This window comes from Desmodus rotundus, chromosome 9, assembly GCF_022682495.2.
Source record: "Desmodus rotundus isolate HL8 chromosome 9, HLdesRot8A.1, whole genome shotgun sequence".
NCBI classification, from domain to species: Eukaryota; Metazoa; Chordata; class Mammalia; order Chiroptera; family Phyllostomidae; genus Desmodus; species Desmodus rotundus.
Window position 1 is genome coordinate 18,770,164 of NC_071395.1, and position 22,525 is coordinate 18,792,688.

At 39.7% G+C, this 22,525-nt stretch overlaps 1 protein-coding gene across 10 annotated transcripts in view; it reads right to left on the reverse strand.

Moving 5' to 3' along the window:
* SH3D19 (SH3 domain containing 19) overlaps positions 1-22,525 on the reverse strand; it is a 140,795-nt gene that overhangs the window by 1,758 nt on the left and 116,512 nt on the right. For 7 of the 10 annotated variants that reach the window (XM_071219158.1, XM_053910384.2, XM_053910383.2 and 4 more), the window contains 11 exons: positions 19,766-19,827; positions 18,433-18,697; positions 15,959-16,027; positions 15,698-15,838; positions 11,355-11,445; positions 10,378-10,508; positions 8,483-8,544; positions 6,652-6,854; positions 5,935-5,987; positions 3,273-3,477; positions 2,710-2,810 (listed from right to left, as the gene is read on the reverse strand). In XM_071219158.1, the coding sequence (XP_071075259.1) occupies positions 2,710-2,810; positions 3,273-3,477; positions 5,935-5,987; positions 6,652-6,854; positions 8,483-8,544; positions 10,378-10,508; positions 11,355-11,445; positions 15,698-15,838; positions 15,959-16,027; positions 18,433-18,697; positions 19,766-19,827 (1,383 nt within the window). The remainder of the gene's footprint in view (positions 1-2,709; positions 2,811-3,272; positions 3,478-5,934; positions 5,988-6,651; positions 6,855-8,482; positions 8,545-10,377; positions 10,509-11,354; positions 11,446-15,697; positions 15,839-15,958; positions 16,028-18,432; positions 18,698-19,765; positions 19,828-22,525) is intronic. The other 3 variants (XM_053910386.2, XM_053910385.2, XM_071219160.1) reach the window with 1 other exon arrangement.

A 22,525-nucleotide genomic window follows, 5' to 3' on the forward strand; every position in this document is an offset into this window, starting at 1 on the left:
ATCATATATATGCATGTGTGTGTGTGTGTACATGTACATACACATGTGCACACACACACCCCCCACTCCCCCATTTCACAACAAGTTCTTAAGCAGCCGCTATGTCCCAGACAGTTGTTCTGGGCATTGTGAACACCGCAGTGCCTGAAGCACCCATTCCAGGTGGGGAGACCAAGAAATAAGCTGGCAAAGGAGGAAAGTATGGGGTTGGCGGCCATCTCATCAGGACAGTCAGGGAAGGCCCCACTGAAAGCGACATTTAAGCAAAGACCTGGAGATGAGGGAGTCACGTGCTTACTGTATGCCTTGGCCTATTTTATGCGCTTTATAGAAATGAACTCATGTAAACAGCACTGCGGTCCTAAAAGTAGATGCTATTGTTATCCCCATTTTAGAGAGAGATTTGCATAGATTTCCTTACTTTAAAGAAAAGGAAATTTAAGCTCAGAGAGATTAAATATTTGCTCAGTGTTGCATGTGTAGTAGTGCGTAGACGGAATTAAAATCTAGTGTGACTTCTGGGCCCACGTTGCTAACCATGAGGCCACATGGCCATCACATGTTCTAGCAGACCTCTTCAATGAGAAAGGCCTTTACTGTAACTGCCTTTTCACAAGACATTGATCGTTTTGTACTGCACATTTATTCTTCCACATATTCCATCCTCCCTGGCCTCAATAATCAAATTTGCGTTCTTTCCTGTCTGAAAGCGCTTCACCCTGACTCAGAACACACTGGTTTATCCTCATCGGGACAGTAAAAGGGACTGTGTATCTATTCATGTGTGAATTATAACTGCCTAACAGATGACATGACTTTTGAAATTATCTCCTGAAACTATTTTGTTCTTTATTGTTTCTATTTCTTAGAATCTGGGTTTAAGATTCTATAATGGCCTGCAACTACACTGGCTACTTGAAAGAATGTCTTTATCAGGCTGAATGGATTTATTGTAGCCCTGGTACACAGCCCTCTGGAAAAATGGTTTAATTTAAGGCCTTTCTTTATGGAAAATGAACAAGAAAAATGCTTACTATCGAATGTCATGAATGTACTCTGCTAAAGTCTGTAAAACTTCTGGCTATTCAAAGTTCTGTTACAAATAAGTTCCTTCTGGTTCCTACATTATAACATAGTAGCTGACTGAACTATTTTCCTTAGCTCCGTTCCATACGTACATGGTATGTCAGTTTTCTGAGGGCTAGAACAATTTAAAAAAAAGTTTTATCTACTAATATTCTTTGGGTATTTAATAAAATATTAATGATCAACAATACTGAAGGCAGTAAAGAACCCCTTAACTAAAAGCTCTAGAACTATATCTTGCTCACAGTCAGTTATTTGTAAAATAATGACCACCTACTTTTCTGAAAGATACTGTGAATTGTTATTTATATTGCTGTAACTTAAATGAAGGACAAAATAACACCAAAAAAGTGTTATTTGAATCCAGATTGTCCACTCAAAGTAACACTCTATGTAAAGATAAAAAGAATAAATTATGAGCTACTGACTATAAAGACTAAAAAGGACTGGGGCAACAGTTTGCAAACACCTGGATTTTAAGAACCAAGAAATTTTAGAAAAGAAGGAAGGAAGGAAGGAAGGAAGGAAGGAAGGAAGGAAAGGAAAGAGGGAGGGAGGGAAAGAAAGGATGAAAGAGATAAAGGATTACCAAATTATAATTTTGCATAGGAAATATCTATCATTTACCAACAGTATTTTGTAATAGAAATTACATTTTAATATGAAAAAGATAAATTCTTGGAAGAACGGAAAACCCCATCACAGAAGACGGAAGTTAGCAACCTTATAACTGACATATCTCGGCATGCCCCTTTGACCCTGTGACTCCCCAGCCTGCGCATGCCCAGTATCGCCCTGGCTTCCTCATTTTGTTGTAGATGGGCGGAAACCTTGTTTGGTCTCCCACTGTTTTAAGACTCATCTTGTCCAATCACTCCTTGACGCTCTCATTCTTTCTATGGCATCTTGGCTCTAACTGGGCATGTCCAATGATGGGAAATTTACTGCTGTCTGACACAGGCTCTTCTGAGACCAATGACGACCAAACTTGCCTTCCTTGCTCTGGCACAGTCCCAGAGTACTACCAAGGGGGCTTTCTTCTGACTACGGTCCAACTAGGGACTGGGGAAACAGGATCATGAAAATGTTTTGTTTTTACTGGGGGAAAAAAAGGCACTTCTTTGATGAAGATAGATTAAGTAGCTTAAACTTTTGGGATGATTTCCCGGTCAGTGTCTTTCTGAACAAGCCTTCAGTGTCTTATGAGACGCTGCTGCAGTAGGTGCCAACTGGTTTCTCCACTGATTGCACAGACATGACAGTAGCAGGCTACGAGGACCACGTGGAGAATCACCCCTTACTAGGGCTACAGATGAAAACTCCGATATTACCGAGACCTGATGTTACAAGGCCTAGGCATTAGGAGTTCACATGGGGATTGTGGGGCCATCAAGCCAATAGACTTTCCTTTGTGTATCTAAACACCTTGCTAGTAATTTGTATTTGCCCTACTCACTGTCTCTCATCTTGTTCTTTAGATTTAGGGTAGGAGACCTATTCATCCTAGCAAATGGTCAATAGGCCACTAAATGTTTCACCCTTCGGTGAAAGACATTTCATAATTTATAGCTGCTAAATACAGGTAACAAACCAAACCAAACCAAACCAAAGCCACATTCTTACCTTGAAGGAAAGCTCATCTTCATTCTCCCCATGGAAATCATACAAGGCTTTGGCCTTCTTCCCTGCCTTCATTGCTAATGGAGACATACTTTTTGTCTCAGCTGTGAAAACACACGAAAAAATAGAAAGACACCAGACTGAAACACAAACATTTTATGAAGCCCCCTGTCAGTCCCAGGACAGGATATTTTTTTAATTATTTTTATTTTTTCCATTTAGTCCCTTTATACCCTCTCCCCACCCCACCCCCTGGACAGAATACTTCCAATTAATGTTGAATTTATTTAACTTGCAAAAAGAATAAGGATGTTTTCTTAGCAGGAAAAAATTATAGAAAATATATTTAGTAGACAAAATTGGCCATTACCAAGTAAAGACATTTATATCTTTTTTCCCCCTGTAACTCTTAACAAAGTATTCAAGTATAAAGAAGAGAGTTTATAAAACTTTATGTATCAACCCTTCGAAATGTAGGCAAACAATTTAAACCAAGCATGGCCAGAGGGAAAAGAAATATGCATCGGTGTAAAGGCCTTGGGCGCCCATTAGAGAGTAAGAGTCACCTGCTGTCACTGTCACACCGGAGCAGGGCCGCACAAAGACTGCTGGGAAGATCCCCTCCCTGTCACGCAGCCTGCCCTTATACCAATCACAGTCCAGACGCTCGAGGATCAGGATCCGGTCTCCCCGCCTGAAGGGTAAGTCGTCACTGGTCTCTGCCATGAAACTGTAAAGAGCTTCACACCATTCTCCAGAAAGACCATTATCCTGTTACAAGTCAGAAGTTTGATAAGAAATGTGAGATTTTATTTGAAATTGACTTCTACAAAGATTAAAAAATGGTGGGAAAAAAGCTAAGGGGTCGTAAGATTTCAAATCCCAAAGACTTCTTAAAATCACCCAACACTTTATATTGCTGTCAATATTCAGAAGTAAAAATTTCCAATAACTTTTTATCATAAAATACAATAATTTTTATGATGTGATAGAATTTGTGGGTTTTCTAATTTTAAGGGATATACAATACTTAAGCAAAACCTTTTTTTCTAGCCCTGACCGGTGTGGATCAGTGGGTTGGGCATTGTTCTGCAAACTGAAAGGTCATCAGTTCGATTCCCAGTCAGGGTACATGCCTGGGTAGCTGGCCAGGTCACTGGCTGGGGACATGTGAGAGGCAACTGATCGATGTTTCTCTCACACATTGATGTTTCTTTCCCTGTCCTCTTCCCTCCCTTTCCATCTTTTTAATAAATAAGTCTTTAAAATATATATGTTATAAAAACCTTTTTTCTAATTATGATCAATGACATTAGTTATATGTTAAAAATTAGGTAAAAGCTTACAATATTTATGTATAGTATTTATGACACTATGAAAAATTCTAGTAAGGCATATAATTTCCAGTGAAACTCTTCTAAATTATGAAGGATCAGAATGGGCAGTTGGTCTTTACTTGATTCAGAAGCTATCAGATTCCATGATATAGGCCTTCATTAATTCACACTTTAATTTTATGGGGCACAGTTAGCTCTAAGGCTGGCAGAATAACTACCCAAGTGTGGTGGGCTAGTATGACGGATTGTGCTGACAAGAATGCTTTTATCCCAAACACATTAGAGCGAGGTTTTGCTCCACGAAGAGGCATCTCTGTCAGGATGGGAGCCCTCTGTGAAGAAGCTCGAGCAGGGAGAAGAGGAAAGCCTGGGTTCCAGACCCAGTTCTGCCTCTTCCTAGCTGACACCGGGCAGGATGCTTCTTTTCTCTAGGTTTCAGCTTCACCTTAGTGTTGCCGTGAGGATTAAATGAGGGCTCACATAGAACACTTAGCACAGTGCCGGGCACATCCTAAGCTCTCAACAACTGATGGCTTATAAAACAAAGGAAAAAACAAGCAAACAAACCCCCCTCACCTGAGCCCTCCTGCTCCTGCATTAACACAGCCAACCCTACACCTCTTGGCACTTATCACTCCCAAGAAATGTAGGCAACCATGTGCGCATTGCCTTTTGGAGCACGTCCGTCACTTTCTTTCCTATCTGACTTGATCCATAGGTGGGGATGAAAGAATTGAGAGAGACACAGTCCAATTACCAGCGACACTTTGGCAAACAATGATCCCATCAGTCCTCACACTTTTATCACATCACAAAAAACAACAGAAGTCATCCACATTCCTATTCTGTTTGAACTTCTGAAGTCACATTATATAGTAAGTAAAATTTTTTAAATTGGTTTTATTTGTGTATTCATTGGTTGATTCTCATATGTGCCCTGACCGGGGACTGAACCCCAATCCTGGCATATTAGGACAATCTAACTAACTGAGTTATCTGGCCAGAGCTGGTAATGTCAAAATTTTACTCATTTTTTCTGTCTCCCATTATAAAAATAATACAAATGATCCTATAAGTTTGGAAATGTATGAAGAAGGGGGGGGGAAGCCCACCCATCTATAATCTTACCACTTATGGGCAACTGGATATTAACAACTTAAATATATTTCCTTCTAGTCTTTTTATGTTGTATATTCAATTTCCTATAACATTTTATTCCCATTACATTTATTTTACAAATCTAGTTTTTCATGGCCTCAGAAGTTTCTACCAATAGTGATCATATTTAGGTTGTTTTCCATTTTTTTCCTACTTGTAGGGTAAAAAGTAAAAATAATCATTTGTACTTTCTCATTTTTAACACTCACATAATTACTTACTTGTTTAGTGTTGAGTTGTATTGAATCTTTGTTAATTAGAGTATGTTAAATGATCTTTTATTGTTGCTTCACAAGGCATTCTGATGACTAGTGAGGTTAACTATTTTTTAATATCAGCCACTTACACTATCTCTTTATCTCTTTTATTTTCCAATCATGTCTCTTTCCTTGTTTTCTATCAGGGTTTGCATGTCTTTCTAATATAATTGTATGGGCTGTAGATGCAATAAAGTTATTAACCCTCTAAGTACAGGGGTGAGCAAACGTAGGTTTACAGTTGTAATACAAATAAATAATACAATAACTAATAAATAATAATACAAGAATAAATTCTGTTTTCGTGTACTCACAACTGTAAACCTATATTTGCTCACTCCTGTATTCATTTCAAACATTTACTATATGAACTAAAAAATGATTTTATAACATTTTCTCTTGATAATTATGATTTTAATATTCCTCCCAGAGTTGAAACCTGGCTTACATTACAGTTATTTCTTTAAGCAGCCTACCTGAGAATTTGCTCCAGAATCTTCTTTTTTGGTCTTCGGTGGTACCTTTGTGCCTACATTTTAGAAAAAGTCAAAACTTCAGATAAAAAGACCATATAGTATTGGAGGAAAACTGTAGGGAGAGTGAAGAATCTGGGGCTCCAGACCAGGCTCTTCACGCACCAGCCATCTAACTGACCAGGCACTACCCTCTCTGGGCCCCTTTCCTTTACTGTAAAGTGAAGGAGGACACCGTTAATTATATTCTATAGCCCACTTCTGTCCAAAAATCTATGATTCTTCATCTGCCATTTCTGATACCCAGCTACTGCTAATTACCTAAAACACCCACACCAGGTCGCCCAGAGATTACCACAATAATAATTACTGTATTTATTTTTTTTGGACTATAAGATGTACCGGACCATTAAGACGTACCTAGGTTTTAGAGTAGGAAAATAGGGGGAAAAACCCAGCTCCACCACCGTCCTCCCGCACCCCGGTGAGCCAGGTAAGCTACATTCAGACTATAAGATGCACCCACATTTTCCTCCCAAATTTGGGAGGGGAAGTGCGTCTTACAGTCCGAAAAATATGGTATGCCACACAAGTGACCATTTAAAAATACCTTTTATAATAAGACAATATGGATTATTATGTAGCTTAAGTATTAAATTGTTATTTGGTTTATTTGAATTAGGACAGAACATAATCAAAAACAATATTCTCTACACTCACTTAAAACATCTGTACCAGAGGTGGGATGATCCTCGAGGAGTTCCACAAAGTTCAGGGGGAAAATCCCAGTTCTGTCTCGAAGCTCTCCTCTGGCCCATTCTTCACTCACATACTCTTTAAGAATAATAATTTCTCCCTCCGAGAAACTTAACTCATCCTTCTGGTCTCCAATATACTCAAACCGAGCAACACATCTGGGACCTCTGAACAGAGATTACATTTATGGGTTAAACAAGAGAGTACTGATTTATAAAATGCTTTAAAGCCTTCATTCAGTCTTTCAATAAATATTCTGTGTTTACTATGAAACAAGGATACTAGGCATAATTTAAACTTTTCCATGAGAAAAAATCAGCTACCTTTCTAAATGATAGGCCTTACTTTTTAGATACGAACCTGTGTCCGCTCAGAAAGGCTAAAGGCAATGTCGCAGAGACATGCCGAAGTCCCTAACTGGCGGTCAGGTTACACTGCCATGGCTCATGATCACTTTTGCTGCATCACAGAATCTCCCCAGTCACCGTGTCTTTGTATTCTTGGACCACGGTGAATCCATGGCTCAGCCTGAACCCCAAGTTTAGGAGTGCTAACCCTGAGAATCCCAGGGCAAGACATCAGACTTTCGTGACAGAGTGCAATGGGCATCAGCTGGGCAGAGTCGATGCCCAGTATATGTTGAATCAATCATCGCACTACAGATGGATGGTCTTCAAAACTAGAAGGTTTGAAGAACACAGAAACTCATCATACTATCACACTTAATCTCATTCCTGAGAATTACAATAGAACAATCTTTAAATGAGCGGCAATTTTGATTTAAAAGAAGATAAAGGCACGCATAAAACTGTGTCTCTAGAAGGCATGATTTAACACCAAACCTTCCATTTGAGGCTTTAGAAAGGAAGTTTCAATAGCAACAGGCTAAGGAGATGCAACCGCCTAAGGAGGAAAGGTTGGTACTGGCTCCAATCAAATACTGATTTAAGTCAAAATCTAAGACAGATTTAAGAATGGATCCACGGCTATGAAAGCCCACTTCAACTTCAACCTGCTGACACATTAAACACAGCTTAGAAATAGGGGAAAAACTGAACCTGAAATAGAATTCAACTACTGTGGCATCAGAAGTTTTCTTATTTGTGGTAACCTTTGCGTTTATTTTCTGAAGTCCTCAGGGAGCATCTCCTTATGTCTGACCTATTCAAAGACAGGTTTACAGTCATTAGCAGGTAGTGAATTCTATTATTTTGCTCATTTAACTGGAAGATAAAGTTGCATTGTGGCAGTGTTTTAATCACAGAGGAGTCACAATGATGCATAAAAGGATACATAAATTCATGAAAAGGTCTTCAGACACAAAGGAAGACCCCCCCAACTTAACTCTTCCTTCACTTTCTTCTAGTTTCTCTTAAAAACAAAGCAATATGAAATGTCCGGCAGTTTTTGTAGGGTTCGTATTTTCTGACAAAAGTTCTCACCCTCCAAAAAATGTGTCGATAGATAAGCACCAGAACCCCCAATACAATACACAGGATGACAACACCGGCTCTGCTTAAGCTGAGGCCAGGCTGTGGGAAAAACCAAGGTAGCCTCTCTGCTGCTGTCCCTGTGTCCTGTATCAACTAGAGGAGTTGCTTAGGTCAGCTTGTGTCAGCATGCTGAACTTCCATGAGCATTTTAATCCACTATGGCTTTTAAACGAGTTTTCCTCATAATTAAAAAGAAACATTGGCAATCAATAATCATACATCTGAAGTGTTTAGGCTCAGTATTATGATATAAATGCTGACCTCCTTTGCATTTTGTACAAAAGAACACAAATAAAACTTACTTATTAACACAATGAGATGAAACTGATTCTCTTTTCCTATTTCCTCCTTCTGGAACATCAACCTAGTAAAGACGAATCGAGACAACAATTGCAGTTTTTCAGATTTTAGTAACATGAATTTAAGGCTAGGTAATTAGGCAATACATGATCAAAATTAACTAGTTTAGATAGGTGTTTAACTGATTAAGTGGTACCATAGGTGCTAAAGGTAAGAAATTCAGAATTTGGGTTTTCAAAAAAAAATATATATATATCCTATGATGCAGCCTTCTTTGAATAGCCAATCAATCCTTTTCTTATTTGCTGGAATAAGCACATTAATATTATTACCGCCGACTGAGTTTTCTCTTTCCCATGTCCTCTAAGTTAAGAACGTCAGATGGGGAGGACTTGAGATAGAGACTAGGCATCAGCCATCTGGGCACCCCTACCACACCTACTCAAGGTGTGCATAGAATTCTGTAATACTTTCCTAAGCCCAAAATAAAATATTTTAACCAAACTTGTGGATTCCCTGCATTTTCTAACTCTGGAACCTTTTTTCCCCATCAGTGCGAATAGGGAAGGAAATAAGGAATTGGTACTCGGTGAGCATCTGCTAAGCGGCAAGTACTTTACTTAATACCTCATTGACAAGGCTCAGTGAAGCTAGGCCGCAATAAAATGTTTGGCCATAATATATTCAGTCTGAAAACTGCTGAAGGCTTTGATGTCTATATTAAATAAGTCAGTGCCCTTCTTGATGAATTTTAGAAGCTCAAAGTTTCAAAACAATTTTTTAAACTTATAGGCTTAGAAATAATACTTAAACCAATAATGTGGCATATTCAGTGTAATTGATTTCGGTGAGGTAATTGTGCTTGTAAAGTACTGCTACACTGGGCAGAAGAAAAATAAGGAAGAGTGCTAAAACTAACATTATCCTTAATATTACTTTAGAGAATGTGGTTGGATTTTTCCAAAGAATCAGGGAATATATACACTAGACAATGTTTCAGGCCCACAGTTTTAATTCAAGAGACTCAAACTCATTTATACTGGAAAAATACAGATTCTCCGTTATATTTGTTTTCTAAGTCTCTGCAATGAAATATTAGTTGCTTCCCCCCCAATAGCTAGCTATTAATGCTCAACTATTTAAGCTAGTTTTATCGATGTTTTCCAATACCAGTAAGTTAGGCTTGAGACTGAATCATCCTCCCCGCCCCCATTGTCACCAAGTGGCAGTCTGAGTTTATACCCACGTTTCACAGCCACTGGGCTCAGCACTCAGGGCTCAGCCATCCAGGCCTGCTTCCACAGGTCAGGCTGCGAAGGTGTATAAAATTCTGACAATTTAATATAACTCTTCCCAATCAGACTTGAATTATCATGTGAAAAACCATCAACAAACTACTACCCCCAATGAAAGTACTTCAGTATTCACAAACCTAGTTATCTAAAAGGTGGAGATATAATAAATGGAATGGAAAGAATGAAAGAAACCCAAAATAAAATGTACTTAAAAGAACAGGAAAAGTGGTAATTCCTTCAAGACAATCTTGCACTTTTTGAGTGTTGTCTACTCAATTTTTCAAAGAATTAACATATGTTCCTAAGTGCTTACCAACCCTCCAAGGATAGCTGACTCATCAGTTGATTTGTAGAATTTTTTCACCTTAGGGTTTCAGATAGCATTTAGGAATTAGGTTCTAATATCCCATAATATATTACCAACTAACCATTACCTAGTTGAACAAACCTTCATTTATCAAATTTTTCAAACACCAAATCAATCAATGTAAGACAGAGAACTAGATATCAAGAATCTAGGCTGCTGGTTACTTTTTCCAAACTGCAAGTTACACAGAACCTGCGGAACATAAGACCAATTTAACCAAGCACGATCCACTTACAATTACTCTGACGTAGTTGGCAGGAAACACCCCAGTCTGGTCTCTACATTTCCCTCTGTACCAATCTGTATCTATTTTTTCCAGAAGATAAACGATTTCTCCAGAAGTGAGATTCAAATCATCAACTTGCTCTGTAAAACAGAATTATAATTATGTATGATAAATCATTCTGGTTGCATATTTGATTAAAGCAGAGCACAAAGTATTATTTAGTCTGTCCATTGAGGCAGTAGGTTCTACTGATTCTGTGAACAAACTATACTAATCAATCAAATCAACTTAAAATATATCTTTTAAAAAACATATTGCTGTTATGAGCTTCCTCTTTTAAGACCAAATTAGATACATTTAGCCCTGACTAGTGCGGCTCAGTGAGCTGGGTATGGTCCTGCAAAGGGGAAGATCGTAGGTTCAGGTACCGGTCAGAGCACACACCTGGGCTGTGGGCCCAGTCCCTGGTTGGGGGCACGAGAGAGGCAAGGGATCAATGTTTCTCTCGCACATTGATGTTTCTCTCCCTCCTTCTCCCTTCCTTCCCCTCTCTTTAAAAATAAATAAATAAAATCTTTTAAAAAATGAAGTTATAAATAAATCAGAAGTTTATCTGTAGTCTTGGATATAAAAAGTATTTAAAACTTGACTTACAAAATTTATATTTTAATCTTGCAACTGGTACTCACTGTTTTGAAAGCATGAAAATGTTTGTTACTGCTAGATAACTTGCTATTTGTTCATATGTATGGGAAATACCCTCTCTTTCTCTGGGGAGTTTCAAAAGCAAGGGTATACAGCGAAGCTTTCTGGAACACTTGGGAGCAATTGATGATAGCTGAAGGCAGGTGATCAATAAGATGACCTCTCCAGTCTAGGACTCTGTTGCACAGAGAATGAAGAAAGATGTCCTCAGAGGTTAACCCAAGGGAGCCATCGGCTCCTGGATCCTACGGGCTCTGCCACTTTACTATTTCTGTCCTTACCTGCTGGGAAATCATGAAGAACGACAGCATGAGGAGCGCTACTGTCAACAGGCTTCTGAGGGTGGCTTGCATCCTTAGGGGGAAAACAGGGCTGTGAATGATATGCAGGATGGATGCTGAATTTACATTTACTCTTGGACCCATTTTTTTTTCCCTCATTAGAGTCCTCTTGACTTTACGGGTACAAGATGCAAAACACAGAGTTGAGCCAAATAAAAGAATCAATATCAAGTTGAAAAGGCACATGTCCTTGCCAAGGGAGGCCAGAAATAACTCTCAATTATAATATCTTCCAGCATTTTTTAACAAACAGAGTAAAACAAAAGGGAATCACTGGAATTTCTTTTTTCTACCAGAATCTATTTTACCCCCATGCAGTGGTTTTTGACCTCTTTACCTATCAAGGGTAGCTTTCTCCAAAAACTGTGAAGAGGAATAAATCTTCAGAGCAGAGCCTTAAAAGTTACATCTTCATAGAGATGGGAAAAGAAGAAAGTTCTGTAACTGATACTCTCGCCTTTCATAATGAAATGAGCTAATGACTTCCACAAAAGTATAATTCACGAAAGTAAAATCCATTTCATTTATTACCACTTTACTGAATGTTTTCTCTAATTGAAAAGCCAACACTACCTCCTATGCCTGGCCTGAATTTTCTATTTAATCTGAATGGTTTATTCAACAGCAATTCTAAGTAAATTAGCAAAGAGAATTCAATATTCTCTAACCATCTAGCCAACTGCCATACATTGACTAGAGGAGATGGGGAAGTTGAAGAGTGACCTTTTCTTATTAACAAGCAGTTGTTATTCTTAGAATTGTTATTCTTTCTTTATATAAACAGACAGGCTAACATTCCATATTGTCGTCATCATCATCATTCATCAAATCTGACTGAAGGGTATCATTTGCGGTTACAATTTTAAAACTCTTCAACACTGGCAAACCTGTGAAATAACTGTAGGCTGATTTTTGTGTGCCATCTTGTCTCCTCACCTCTTCTAATGACTCTGGTCCCCTTCGGGGTGTCCCCACACCTACATTCCTCCGCCCCGCCCCTGGTCATGATGTGCCTGGTTGATCAGATGGCACTGTGGATAATGGCCCACAGTCTCCATTTCTGTCCTGTGGTACCTCTGCTCAGACCTTTTCTGGATCTTACCTTCTTTTTCAACCAAAATGCACCTGTGGAGGCATGCTGTCTTCTCTCAAGTTAGGGAAACTGAAATACCAATTTAGGTCAAGAGAGTAATAGCTAATGGCAGTTTACTATATGAGCTTACCAAAGTAACACTGACATTGTCTTAGGGACTGCTCAGCGCTTTTCCCAAATGAATGAGCATCATGGGAATTTCAGGGATTGCAGAAAGGAATTGTAGGATATTTTAAGTGTGAAGGGACTTTTAAAAATTGTTATTTACATAATTTATTATATGTGCATATGTGTGGGTTTCATTTTTTTCTGATTTACATCTGTGGAAAAGGATCGACTATTCAATATATTGTGTTAGGCTAACATCTGGTCAAAATAGTGGTGTAGGTAAACTCAGTACTCATATCCTCCCACGACCACATCAAAATTACAACTACAAAACCACCGTCATTCAGAACCACCAGAAATCCAGCTGAACAGAAGTCCTAAACTAAAGGGACAGAGAAGTCATATTGAGGCTGGTAGGAGGGACGGAGACAGAGCCAAGCGGATCTCACACCCATGTGTGGCAGATTAAAATCAGGAAGGATATCCAGGCTTCTGAGGTCCCCTTGAGGAATGAGGGGTTCCAGCCTCACAACAGGCCCTCTAGCCCAAGGTTCCACTGCAAGGAAGAGAAATCCCCATAACATCTGTATGTGAAAACCAGCAGGGATTTAGGCTGAGGGAGACTGAGGGCTGCTGGAGTCTCGGGCATTTCCTCTTAAAGGGCCCACACATTGACTTCCTTGGACCCATAAACTCTGAGCTCCAGTGCTGGGGCAGCAGCTTGAAAGGCACCAGGCATATACAGGGAGAAACTGAATTGTCTGGCATCAGGGTGACAGCTGGAGGGGCAGCTTGCACCCAGGCACAAATGCTGGCAGAGGCCATTGTTCTTTTGCTGAGCCCTCCCCGACAGAGCCAGCAGGTGGACACCATATCTGAGTCTCTATCAACCTGGCTCACACTGTTGGCCCTGCCCTGGTGATTCCCGGAAGCCCTGCACCACCCAACATCTGGACCTACCCAAGCTGTTTCCAGTGGCTTTTCCATACAAATGGCCTCTTTTCAGACTTTCCTAAAGTATCTTGAACAAACCTGGGAGCGTAGAAGAGGTGGGATAATACCCTGTGCCTCCCTATTAGCTTCCCTCCCTACATGGATCACCCTGGCAATGCTGCTCATCAACCTGGCCTGATAGGTGAAGGGCAACAAGAAAACGCCAAACAGGGCTGGCTACAAGGGGTCAGTGGAATTCAGACCACACCTTTAGGGTTGGTATCTGGTAGGTGAATCTAATCTATTTCAAAACTGTTTTTACTATGATTCTAAGTGCTAAAACAAATGGGTAATAAAAATAGCTAATATTCATTGTTCACTCATTGTGCTACCTGCTGTGTTAAACACCTTATGTGCATTAATTAGCTCATTTAATTTTTTAAACATCTTTTGATATACAATTCACATATCATAAAATTCACCCATTTACAGTGTACATGGTTTTACTATATTCACAGAATTGTGCAAGCATCCCCACAATCTGTTTAAAATGGTTTTTTACCACTTCCCAAAGAAACCCACCCATTAGCAGTCATTCTCCATTTACCACCATTCTCCCCGCCCACTCCCCCCAGCCCTAGGCCGCCACTCATCTACTTTCTGGATTTACCTGTGCTGGACTTTTATATAAATGGAACACACAGTATGTCAATTCTATAAACACTGTGAGGAATTATCATACCTATCTCACATATTTAAAAAAATGTAGTTTGGAGATAACTACCTAAGGTGGTGGAAGGGGAACCGAAACCCATCTCCCTGAAAGCTGAAACCTGTGCTTGACCCAGGTAACAATCCCCCACTTTTCCCCAAATCTGCAGATTCAACCTCAATGATAGCATTTTATAGTCTCTGTTTACTAAGATAGGGGTAAGTATAACACATTTTTAGAAATCTTTACCTTAAAACTAGGCTTTCAAATAGGTAAGATTTATGATCTAAAAAATGTAAGGCTAGCCATGAACCCAGAAGCCGAACACAGGCTTCATTTTAGTATCCCCTGTAGTTGGCTGTGGGAGGCCAGCTGCAAGTCTATGGTACAAGATGAGTAAGGTCATTTTTAACGTGGAAAAGAAAACTGGACTGCTAAAAAAAACACTTCTCATCTTTTTAGCTTCTATTTTTCACAAAGAAAAGCTTTCTGGCAGCCCAAGTTTCACGGTTACCCCTCAGTGTGTTCCGAGAGAGGGATTGCTGTGACGGATGGAGAATGCTGCATCAAAACAAAGAGGGTATGAGTGACAGAAGAACTTCCCCCAGTGAATTAAACTTAGGATTTTCAGTATCCCAGCTGCAACTAGTTAACATGTACCTTCTCTGCTCTCTAATATACAAATTTTTAGTTTCTCAGCAAACTTCAAAAGATAAGGTGACTTCTAAGAAGAAAGATTACAAAAACTGGGATGAATGGGAAACCAAATACTTTATTTGGATTACATATTTGGTGGGTATTATTTTTCATGTTTGCTACATTAACAGTGAAAATTTAACTGGTTAACTTAAGGACCTCTTTTAAAAATATACCTCTAAACATAGTTCAACGGCATTTTTCTTGATAAACAAATAACCTTCAATGATCACTGTATTCTCCCTGGATCCACAAATTTGTAAGGCCTAAATTGTAACTTCAGGTTGTTTGGTTACATTTCATTATTTTATGAGCTATAATCAGAGAAATGAGGTTTACACAAAGCTTAAATCTTAAAGGCAAGTGCTTTTTTATCTCAGACTGAGCATTTATAAGGGCCCCTTTAAAATAATTATCCATTCTGCTAGGAAACTAATGTCTGGCACTTTAGTAAACATCTTTCCATTATTTCTAAAATAAATGGCTCTCACAGTTGAAAATTAATGACTGAGTGCTCTGGTTGCTGTAAGTCATGTGGTAGTCACTGTGTATCAAGGTGATTAGTAAGGCAGTGGTAAGTCTCTTAGAAGTAATTTATTCTTAAAATGGAATAAAATGCTACCATAATTTTTACTCCAGTTAAGAAATTCTAATAAAAACCTGAGGATGAGATGTAATTAATAGTTCTATGAAATGAGCTGCCATGGGTGATATGAGGGCCATACAATATTAATTCCTTACGTTTGGTCTGCTCCTAAGATGCTCATCGAGTGGGGTGATAATCTTCATCTGAGACAGGTGAACTCTGCCCGTGTCTTCTCCCTTTTGGCATTCGAAGTAATTATTTTCTGCCTGCTTCAGCATCATAAGTACATCCCCACGCTGTAAGGTAAAACACCACTCTCTGAAGCAATTATTATTTAATAAAACATTATTACTTTTTCCACATTTTAATCTTTGAAGCCTAAGGCACTTAATAATGCAGTAACAGAGGCTGGTTACCTTACAAGAGAGTTCTCCGGGGTTTTGCGGGACAATGTCTTCATTGGCAATTCCATGAGGCACAGAAAGCTTAAATGTAAACCAATAAAAGGATTATTCACAATCAAATCACCTCCTCATAAATCACTGGTCATCTGGGGATTTGACAGGTGTGCCTGAAGAAGTACAACTTCTCCAGGGAAATCTTTACCTGGCTTCCTCATGCTCTCTAGGTCTAGTGGGGACTGCCAATTCTCACAAGACTTAGTCCTTGGGGGTGTGGCCTTAAGTTTTCTTTAACCACCAGAACCAGGAAGTCCTATTCTACAGGAGGAGGTCCACCAAGTCCTCTGGATATCTGAAGGATAGTCAGCACCGGCCCTCACAGCCTAACAACAGCCACTGTTGAGTCGGGGTTCTCAATGACCGTTGTCTTCTGAAGGCTGATGGGGGACTGGCACCTCCTCTATAGTGCTTGGCTGACTGCTTGCATTTGCCTTGAATCTCACCTTCTAGAGCCTCTCTGCTACCAAGCATCTACTTTAACCTGCGGCACTGCCTGACCCCAGTCACTTCCTAGTTCACAAGGCTCTGTCTGATCTTGGAATGGCTTTTATATCTGTACCCTACCCTGGCCAGGGGACTCTGTTCCCTGCCTTGGCCAATTCTGGCTGATGAGTACAAGCCAAAGAGCCTTTACGATATAAAGGCATACCCAGAAGATGTGAACAAGCTCACACGTGATCACACAAGCTTACTTCCAACAAGGAAAGAGAACCTGCTTGGGCCCTTCCATCACTCAGGAGTCAAGATGCAGAGTGCAAGGGGTGGGTGGTGGTGCTTCCCAGCGTTCCTGTCAGAGTCCCAGGGCTCCCAATGTACCCAGGTCCCTGGTTAGCAATTTAACGGTGGGATAGCTTTGGAAAAATGGGAATTAAAAACATTATTTCATAATGAGACATACTACTGCAACAGACCATTAGTTTAAATTTACTGAGTTCTTCAAATGCTTTATTGACATTGCACAGCTATGCTGAGGACCGTAAGCAAAATTTGGTTTCTCCTCAGTGAGGCTCTTCATGGAAGTACAGACTTCACAACTAGTAACGCTATTTTCCTTTCTTTTTTTATAGTAACACTATTTTCATAGTATGGCTTAATGGTTAAGAACATGCACTCAGAGTCAGTTGATCTGCGTTCAAAAGTTGCCTCCACCATTAACTAGCTTTGTGACCCTGGACAAGATACTGAATGGCTCTGTGTATTATTTCCCTCATCCATGTAATACAGATAATAATAGTATCTACCTCACAGGGCTGGTGTGAGAAATAAATGATATTTGGCCCATAATTAGTACTCAACACGTCAGCTACTACTTTTATTTATTCACTATTTTTAAGTAACCTAACCCAGAAATTATCCCTAGGTTTTAGCAATTAAAACTTTCATCAGTTTAAATGAGTATGATTATATATTAATAGACTACCTCTTTCTTATCTGTCTATGGAGGATTTTGACAAATCCCAATGGCTTAAAGCAAAAATAATTTCTGGCTCAATGATGGAAATGTAGCACAACATAAAATTATTAGCTGCTGTTTTCGGTAAAAGCTACTGTCATACATTTGTTTAAAAAGTACAAATGGTCCTGATATCCTTATCTTTATTTGTTCTAGATTTTACCAGGCTAACTGGACCAAGGTGAAGAGAGGACAGCAACTTTGTTTTTAAGTATGGGAAATGACTGTGCGGTCATATGATGAGAACAAATATTCATAAGAGAACAAAATTAATAACTCAACTATCTCAATTATTGATCAAAACTTCTAACTGGTAACTATTAAACGGACCATGATAATCAAGTTTATAAAAGGGGAAAATCAGGGAAAAACCATCTATCTAAATAAGGCATTTCTATTTTAAATTTTACTCTGTGGGCAAGGGATATTTAAAATCTGCCAGAGTTACTCCCATCAGTCTAATCTATTGAGTCAGGTTTTTCAGAGTTTCTGTTTGGTCAATCCCTGTCTGCACTACTTCCTCTTCCTGTATTTCTCCTAATAATGAAACCTTGCTTTAAAGACTTAGGTTAATTAAGACCTAAGTAGGCCTATGGTCTACCATATTTTTTGGACTATATGATGCACTGGACCATAAGATGCACTGAAGTTTTTGAGGAGGAAAATAGGAAAAAAAAAAATTGAAGCAAAAAATGTGGCCCTGCTCCTGCCTCCTGTGACTGCACTGCACCGCTACCCCCCCCCCCCCCACAAGCCAGGTAAGCTACATTCGGACTATAAGATGCACTTCCCCCCAAAACTGGAGGAGGGGAGTATGTCTTATAGTCCGAAAAATACGGTACTTATTTAAAGCACTCTTAGGGCCAAGGGTCAAGTCCACATTTGCCTCATCGTCTTCTTTCAAGGAATACTGGAACTTATACATTACTTTAGGATAAATCTCTTGACCACAAACATCTTTAAAAGCTAAATTTACCATGTATTTCCTGTAGAGAGGGTGTCCTGGTTTAGGGCGAGGGGGAAGCACGGGATCTTGTCTTTTAAAAACTTGACTCTTGGCTTTTGAGAGTCTGGACGCCAAGTTATTTTGTTTCTTCTGAAGATCCATGTCAGAAGAAGACCGATTAAAAGGCAGTTTTTTATTTGATGTTCTGGTTGCAGAAAGTCTGGGGGGAGGTGGTCTTTCAGGGGGTGCCTTGGGGGGAGGTTGCCGAGCTGGTGTGACTTTTCCATTTACAGGTCTGAAAGGCAATGCGGGAGCTGTTGAATCAGTGTTTGATCATTATTAGGTTCTGCTTTGTCCTCTCTCTCTCTCTCCCTCACACACACACACACACACACACAGAGCTTTCTACTAGAGTAATACAATAACCTAAACATGCAGGGTATGCTATTTCTGAGCACATGGCTGCTGCATTAAACATTATATTATTGGAGGAAATGCCATGATGTTCCAGCTTCCTCTTATCTTGCACTAGGGATTCATTAGTTCAAGACAAACAAGCATTTACTATCATGAGCTCTCCAAGGCCCCATTTGCTCTTAAACATGCCATGACTGTTTCAGGAAACTAAGCACTTTCCACCAAAGTCTGAGATGAAAAGCTCATAATGAGATAACAGGTTTATGGGATGTGGTCAAGTCCATGATTAGAAAAGGAACTTCAAACTCCCCTAATATTCACGTATAGGAATTGTTATTCCAACTCTAGTTGAGATAATATAAAGAAAGTTGTTTTGAAAATGTGATAGGACAATCATCCATTACTTTGAAAGCCTTTCCTTAACCCCATGACAAAAATAATTTCCAACACAGTAGCATCTTCTGATAGCATCATAGCTTTTTGTTCAAACAACGCTGAAACTTAGGAAGGCAGGCCAACACTGAGCTCACAAATCCTGTCTTCCTTTGGAAATGCCCAGACTAGGCTGGTTTCTCATTAACGGGGAGTGTGTGAAGGTGTGAGAGTGAGAGTGTGCATGTATGAGTGTGTCAGTGTGTGTTCATTCCAGAAATGGAGTTGTTTTAGGGTCAGAGAGGAGTCTTGTTCATTTGAAGAAAAGTAACAGAGACCCACGTTTAAGTTCTGTGAGTTTTTGGACTGTTAAAAGAAAGAAGTAGAGATTCCTACGACCTGCTGTCAGAAGCAGACTGTGGGCTAGTGGCCTGGGTGAATCCATGAGTTTAATGTATCTCTAAAAGAAGATCTAAGGCCAACAGCAGTCAGTTTTGATGGTAGAAAGGAGAGTCCAGTCTCTGAGTCATTAATTGTTCTCCTGCTGACTTTTTACAAGCTTTCCCACACTTACCTTGGGGGCAGCCTTGGGGGTCCTCGCACAGAACCTCCTGTTTGACTAGCCTGGTCAGATTCCTGCAAGCATCAGAACATTTTTTAGTTATGGTTCATTTGAAATAAGACCTTGTCAAGAAGAATTGTGGACAACTTCTTGGCTGGATCTATACATGAAAATGTAGCTGATTAGAGAAAGTAAAACAAGTTAGAGAAAAAGTAGGGAAAGTTTTTAGTCTTAAGCAATAACTCATCCTGTGCTCCCACCTAAACTGTCCATATCCTAAGGCAAGGGAAGACAGAGAGGAGGAGCCCAGGGACACGGGCCAACCAATTGCCCTGCATGGTTACACACCCAGCCCATTCGTGAGGTACCAAGGATGCTGCTTAAATCATGACAGGCTAACATAGTAGCAATGTAAGCAGGAACTGTAGGGAATAAAAAAACACAACACACGGCCTTTATTCATCCCATGATGACACACATAAGACATGTATGGCTGCTAGTAAGTGAGGTGGTGACTGTTTTGGTTAGAACAAGCAGGTCTCTCATCGTGGATGGTTTATGCATTGTGCAGTGGGTTCTGGACTAGAAAGAGGTGGTAAGAAGAAAAAAAGCTTAAGGGATGGCCGAAAGAAAGGCATGTGTGGAGGAATAGAAAAGGCCCCAAAAGGCAGAGAACTTGTACCACTACAGCAAAGGGGTAGGGTGTGCGGAGAAGACTTTGGTAGAAAAGCGTATAAGGGGTAATGTGAAAAACAAAAGACAGCTTGGAATGTTTTAGCCTAGTAGCAGATGAGAGAAACTGGACGTGTGGAGATCAACAGGAAAATTTCTCTGCGGGAAGGGGTTCCAACTGGGCTATTTAAATAGCTTTCCTGGACATGTTCGAGCCCAAGGATTGGGAAATGAGTATAATGCATGGAAAATATTTTCAGATGTTATGTTGAATGAAAAGTTAAAGGATCTCAAAGCCAAAACTTCTGTTTTTGTAAGGCAGAGTCCTCACCAAATTCTTCAAATTCTAATTGAATCTCTCTCTCTCTCTCTCAACCTTTTCTTCTTTCTCAGCCCCTAATACTGAAATCCGGAAAAAGATATTTCTCCAAGACATCATAAGGGGGGGAAATGCCAGCCTTTTAAAATTACGCTGCCTTTTTAAAATAAAACTATACTTTGGGAGATCTTTAAGCTAATTCAAACTGTTTCCCTCTTTCACTTATATACACATAAGTGAGTTAAAACTCACTTCCATGGTTTTTAATTTGAACAGCATATTTATAATTTTTCCTTAAATACCAAATGATTAATTGCCAATAACTGCAACCACTGAAATATGTTTCAATGTTTTAAAATCCCATTTTTAAAAACAAATTAAGCTTGCCCTTAAAACTTGGTTTCACTAATGAGTTCAGTTAATGTAGTGAAGAGAGTCACCAGCTCATAAACCTGCAATATTCCAGACTATAACCCATGCCTTACAAATACGCTGCTGCCTGTATTTCCCCCAGCAAACACTGCTATGGTACTTGAAAAACTCATTTATTCCTTTGCCCACTTTTAAAATTAAAACAAGCAGAAAAACACTCTAGCAGATAGGCAGGATCTTTTATTGCTTTTCCTCAACATTATAGTTGTTAGATACCTTAATAATTAAAAGCAAATTTTTAAAAATATAGATGTATAAATTTGACATAAAGTTATAGATGTACTATAATATATATATATATTCATATCATATAACCCTAATCTAGTACCAAATACTGGATATACTTTTCTCCAGATGGTGTTACTTTATAACAGTCTTGAATATCCATTTCTCAATTTTCTACAATGAACAAACTCTAAATCAGAAAACAAGGCAGTATACTCACATCCCTAAGGAATGTTGGGCACCTTTTGAAAGGTACTGCTGCATCTGATACACTGAGAATAGGGGACTGGTTACTGAAGAAGTGTTTGCCTTAGTATTTTCTCAAATTCAAGTTTATGCACAGGTTCTGTCAACAGTCTTTAAAAAACTTCTGTTGATTAAGGCTCTCCTCCTCCCCAGTATTCCACACATAACTGGGGGCCTCTCTGCGTCTGCTTTTCATAGTATTTCTCTACTCTGACATCCCTGCATTCTGGCTTTTGATGTGTTTGGATAGGTATTTTAGTTCCTGGAGGAGCTGGCTTTTCTGGTGTACTGTCCCTATAGACATTTCTGTTTATCTGCTTTGGAATTTTTTCTTCTTTTTTTTGCTGTATTTTCAAAAGACAGACATTTCCTCCAAGACCACACTCGTGTCTGTTGGAATTACTTAGCAGTCTTTGCGAATGCTGCTTTTCTACGTTCTCCAGGAACTGGCATCACTTCTATGTCCTGAATTCGTGGGCCAGATTCTGTGCTTTCGCTGTGATTCCCTCCTGCCCCAGCTGGAAGCCAGCTTGGGGAAGGCTTTGGGCACCTTGGGTTCCCATGGTGGGTAACAGGGCACACAGAAACATCTGCCCCTGCTCACAGAGTGACTCCAGTGGCTCCTGGTGCTCCTCACCCTGGACTCCCTCGTTGCTGAAGTGAAGTGAGTGAGGTTTTGCAACTACAGGCATTTGCCCTGAGATGGAAAGTCCCCCAGCACTCAAGGCAGGAGAAACGGTAGAGGGTTTTTTCCTGGCCTTATGGGAAGACACAGCTGGCAGAAGACCAAGCCCATTTTCATGGGTCATTACACTGGAGGAATGGCTTCTCTGGAGATCCTCACCCGCACCTGAAGTCTTGATGGCCTCTGGTGTAAA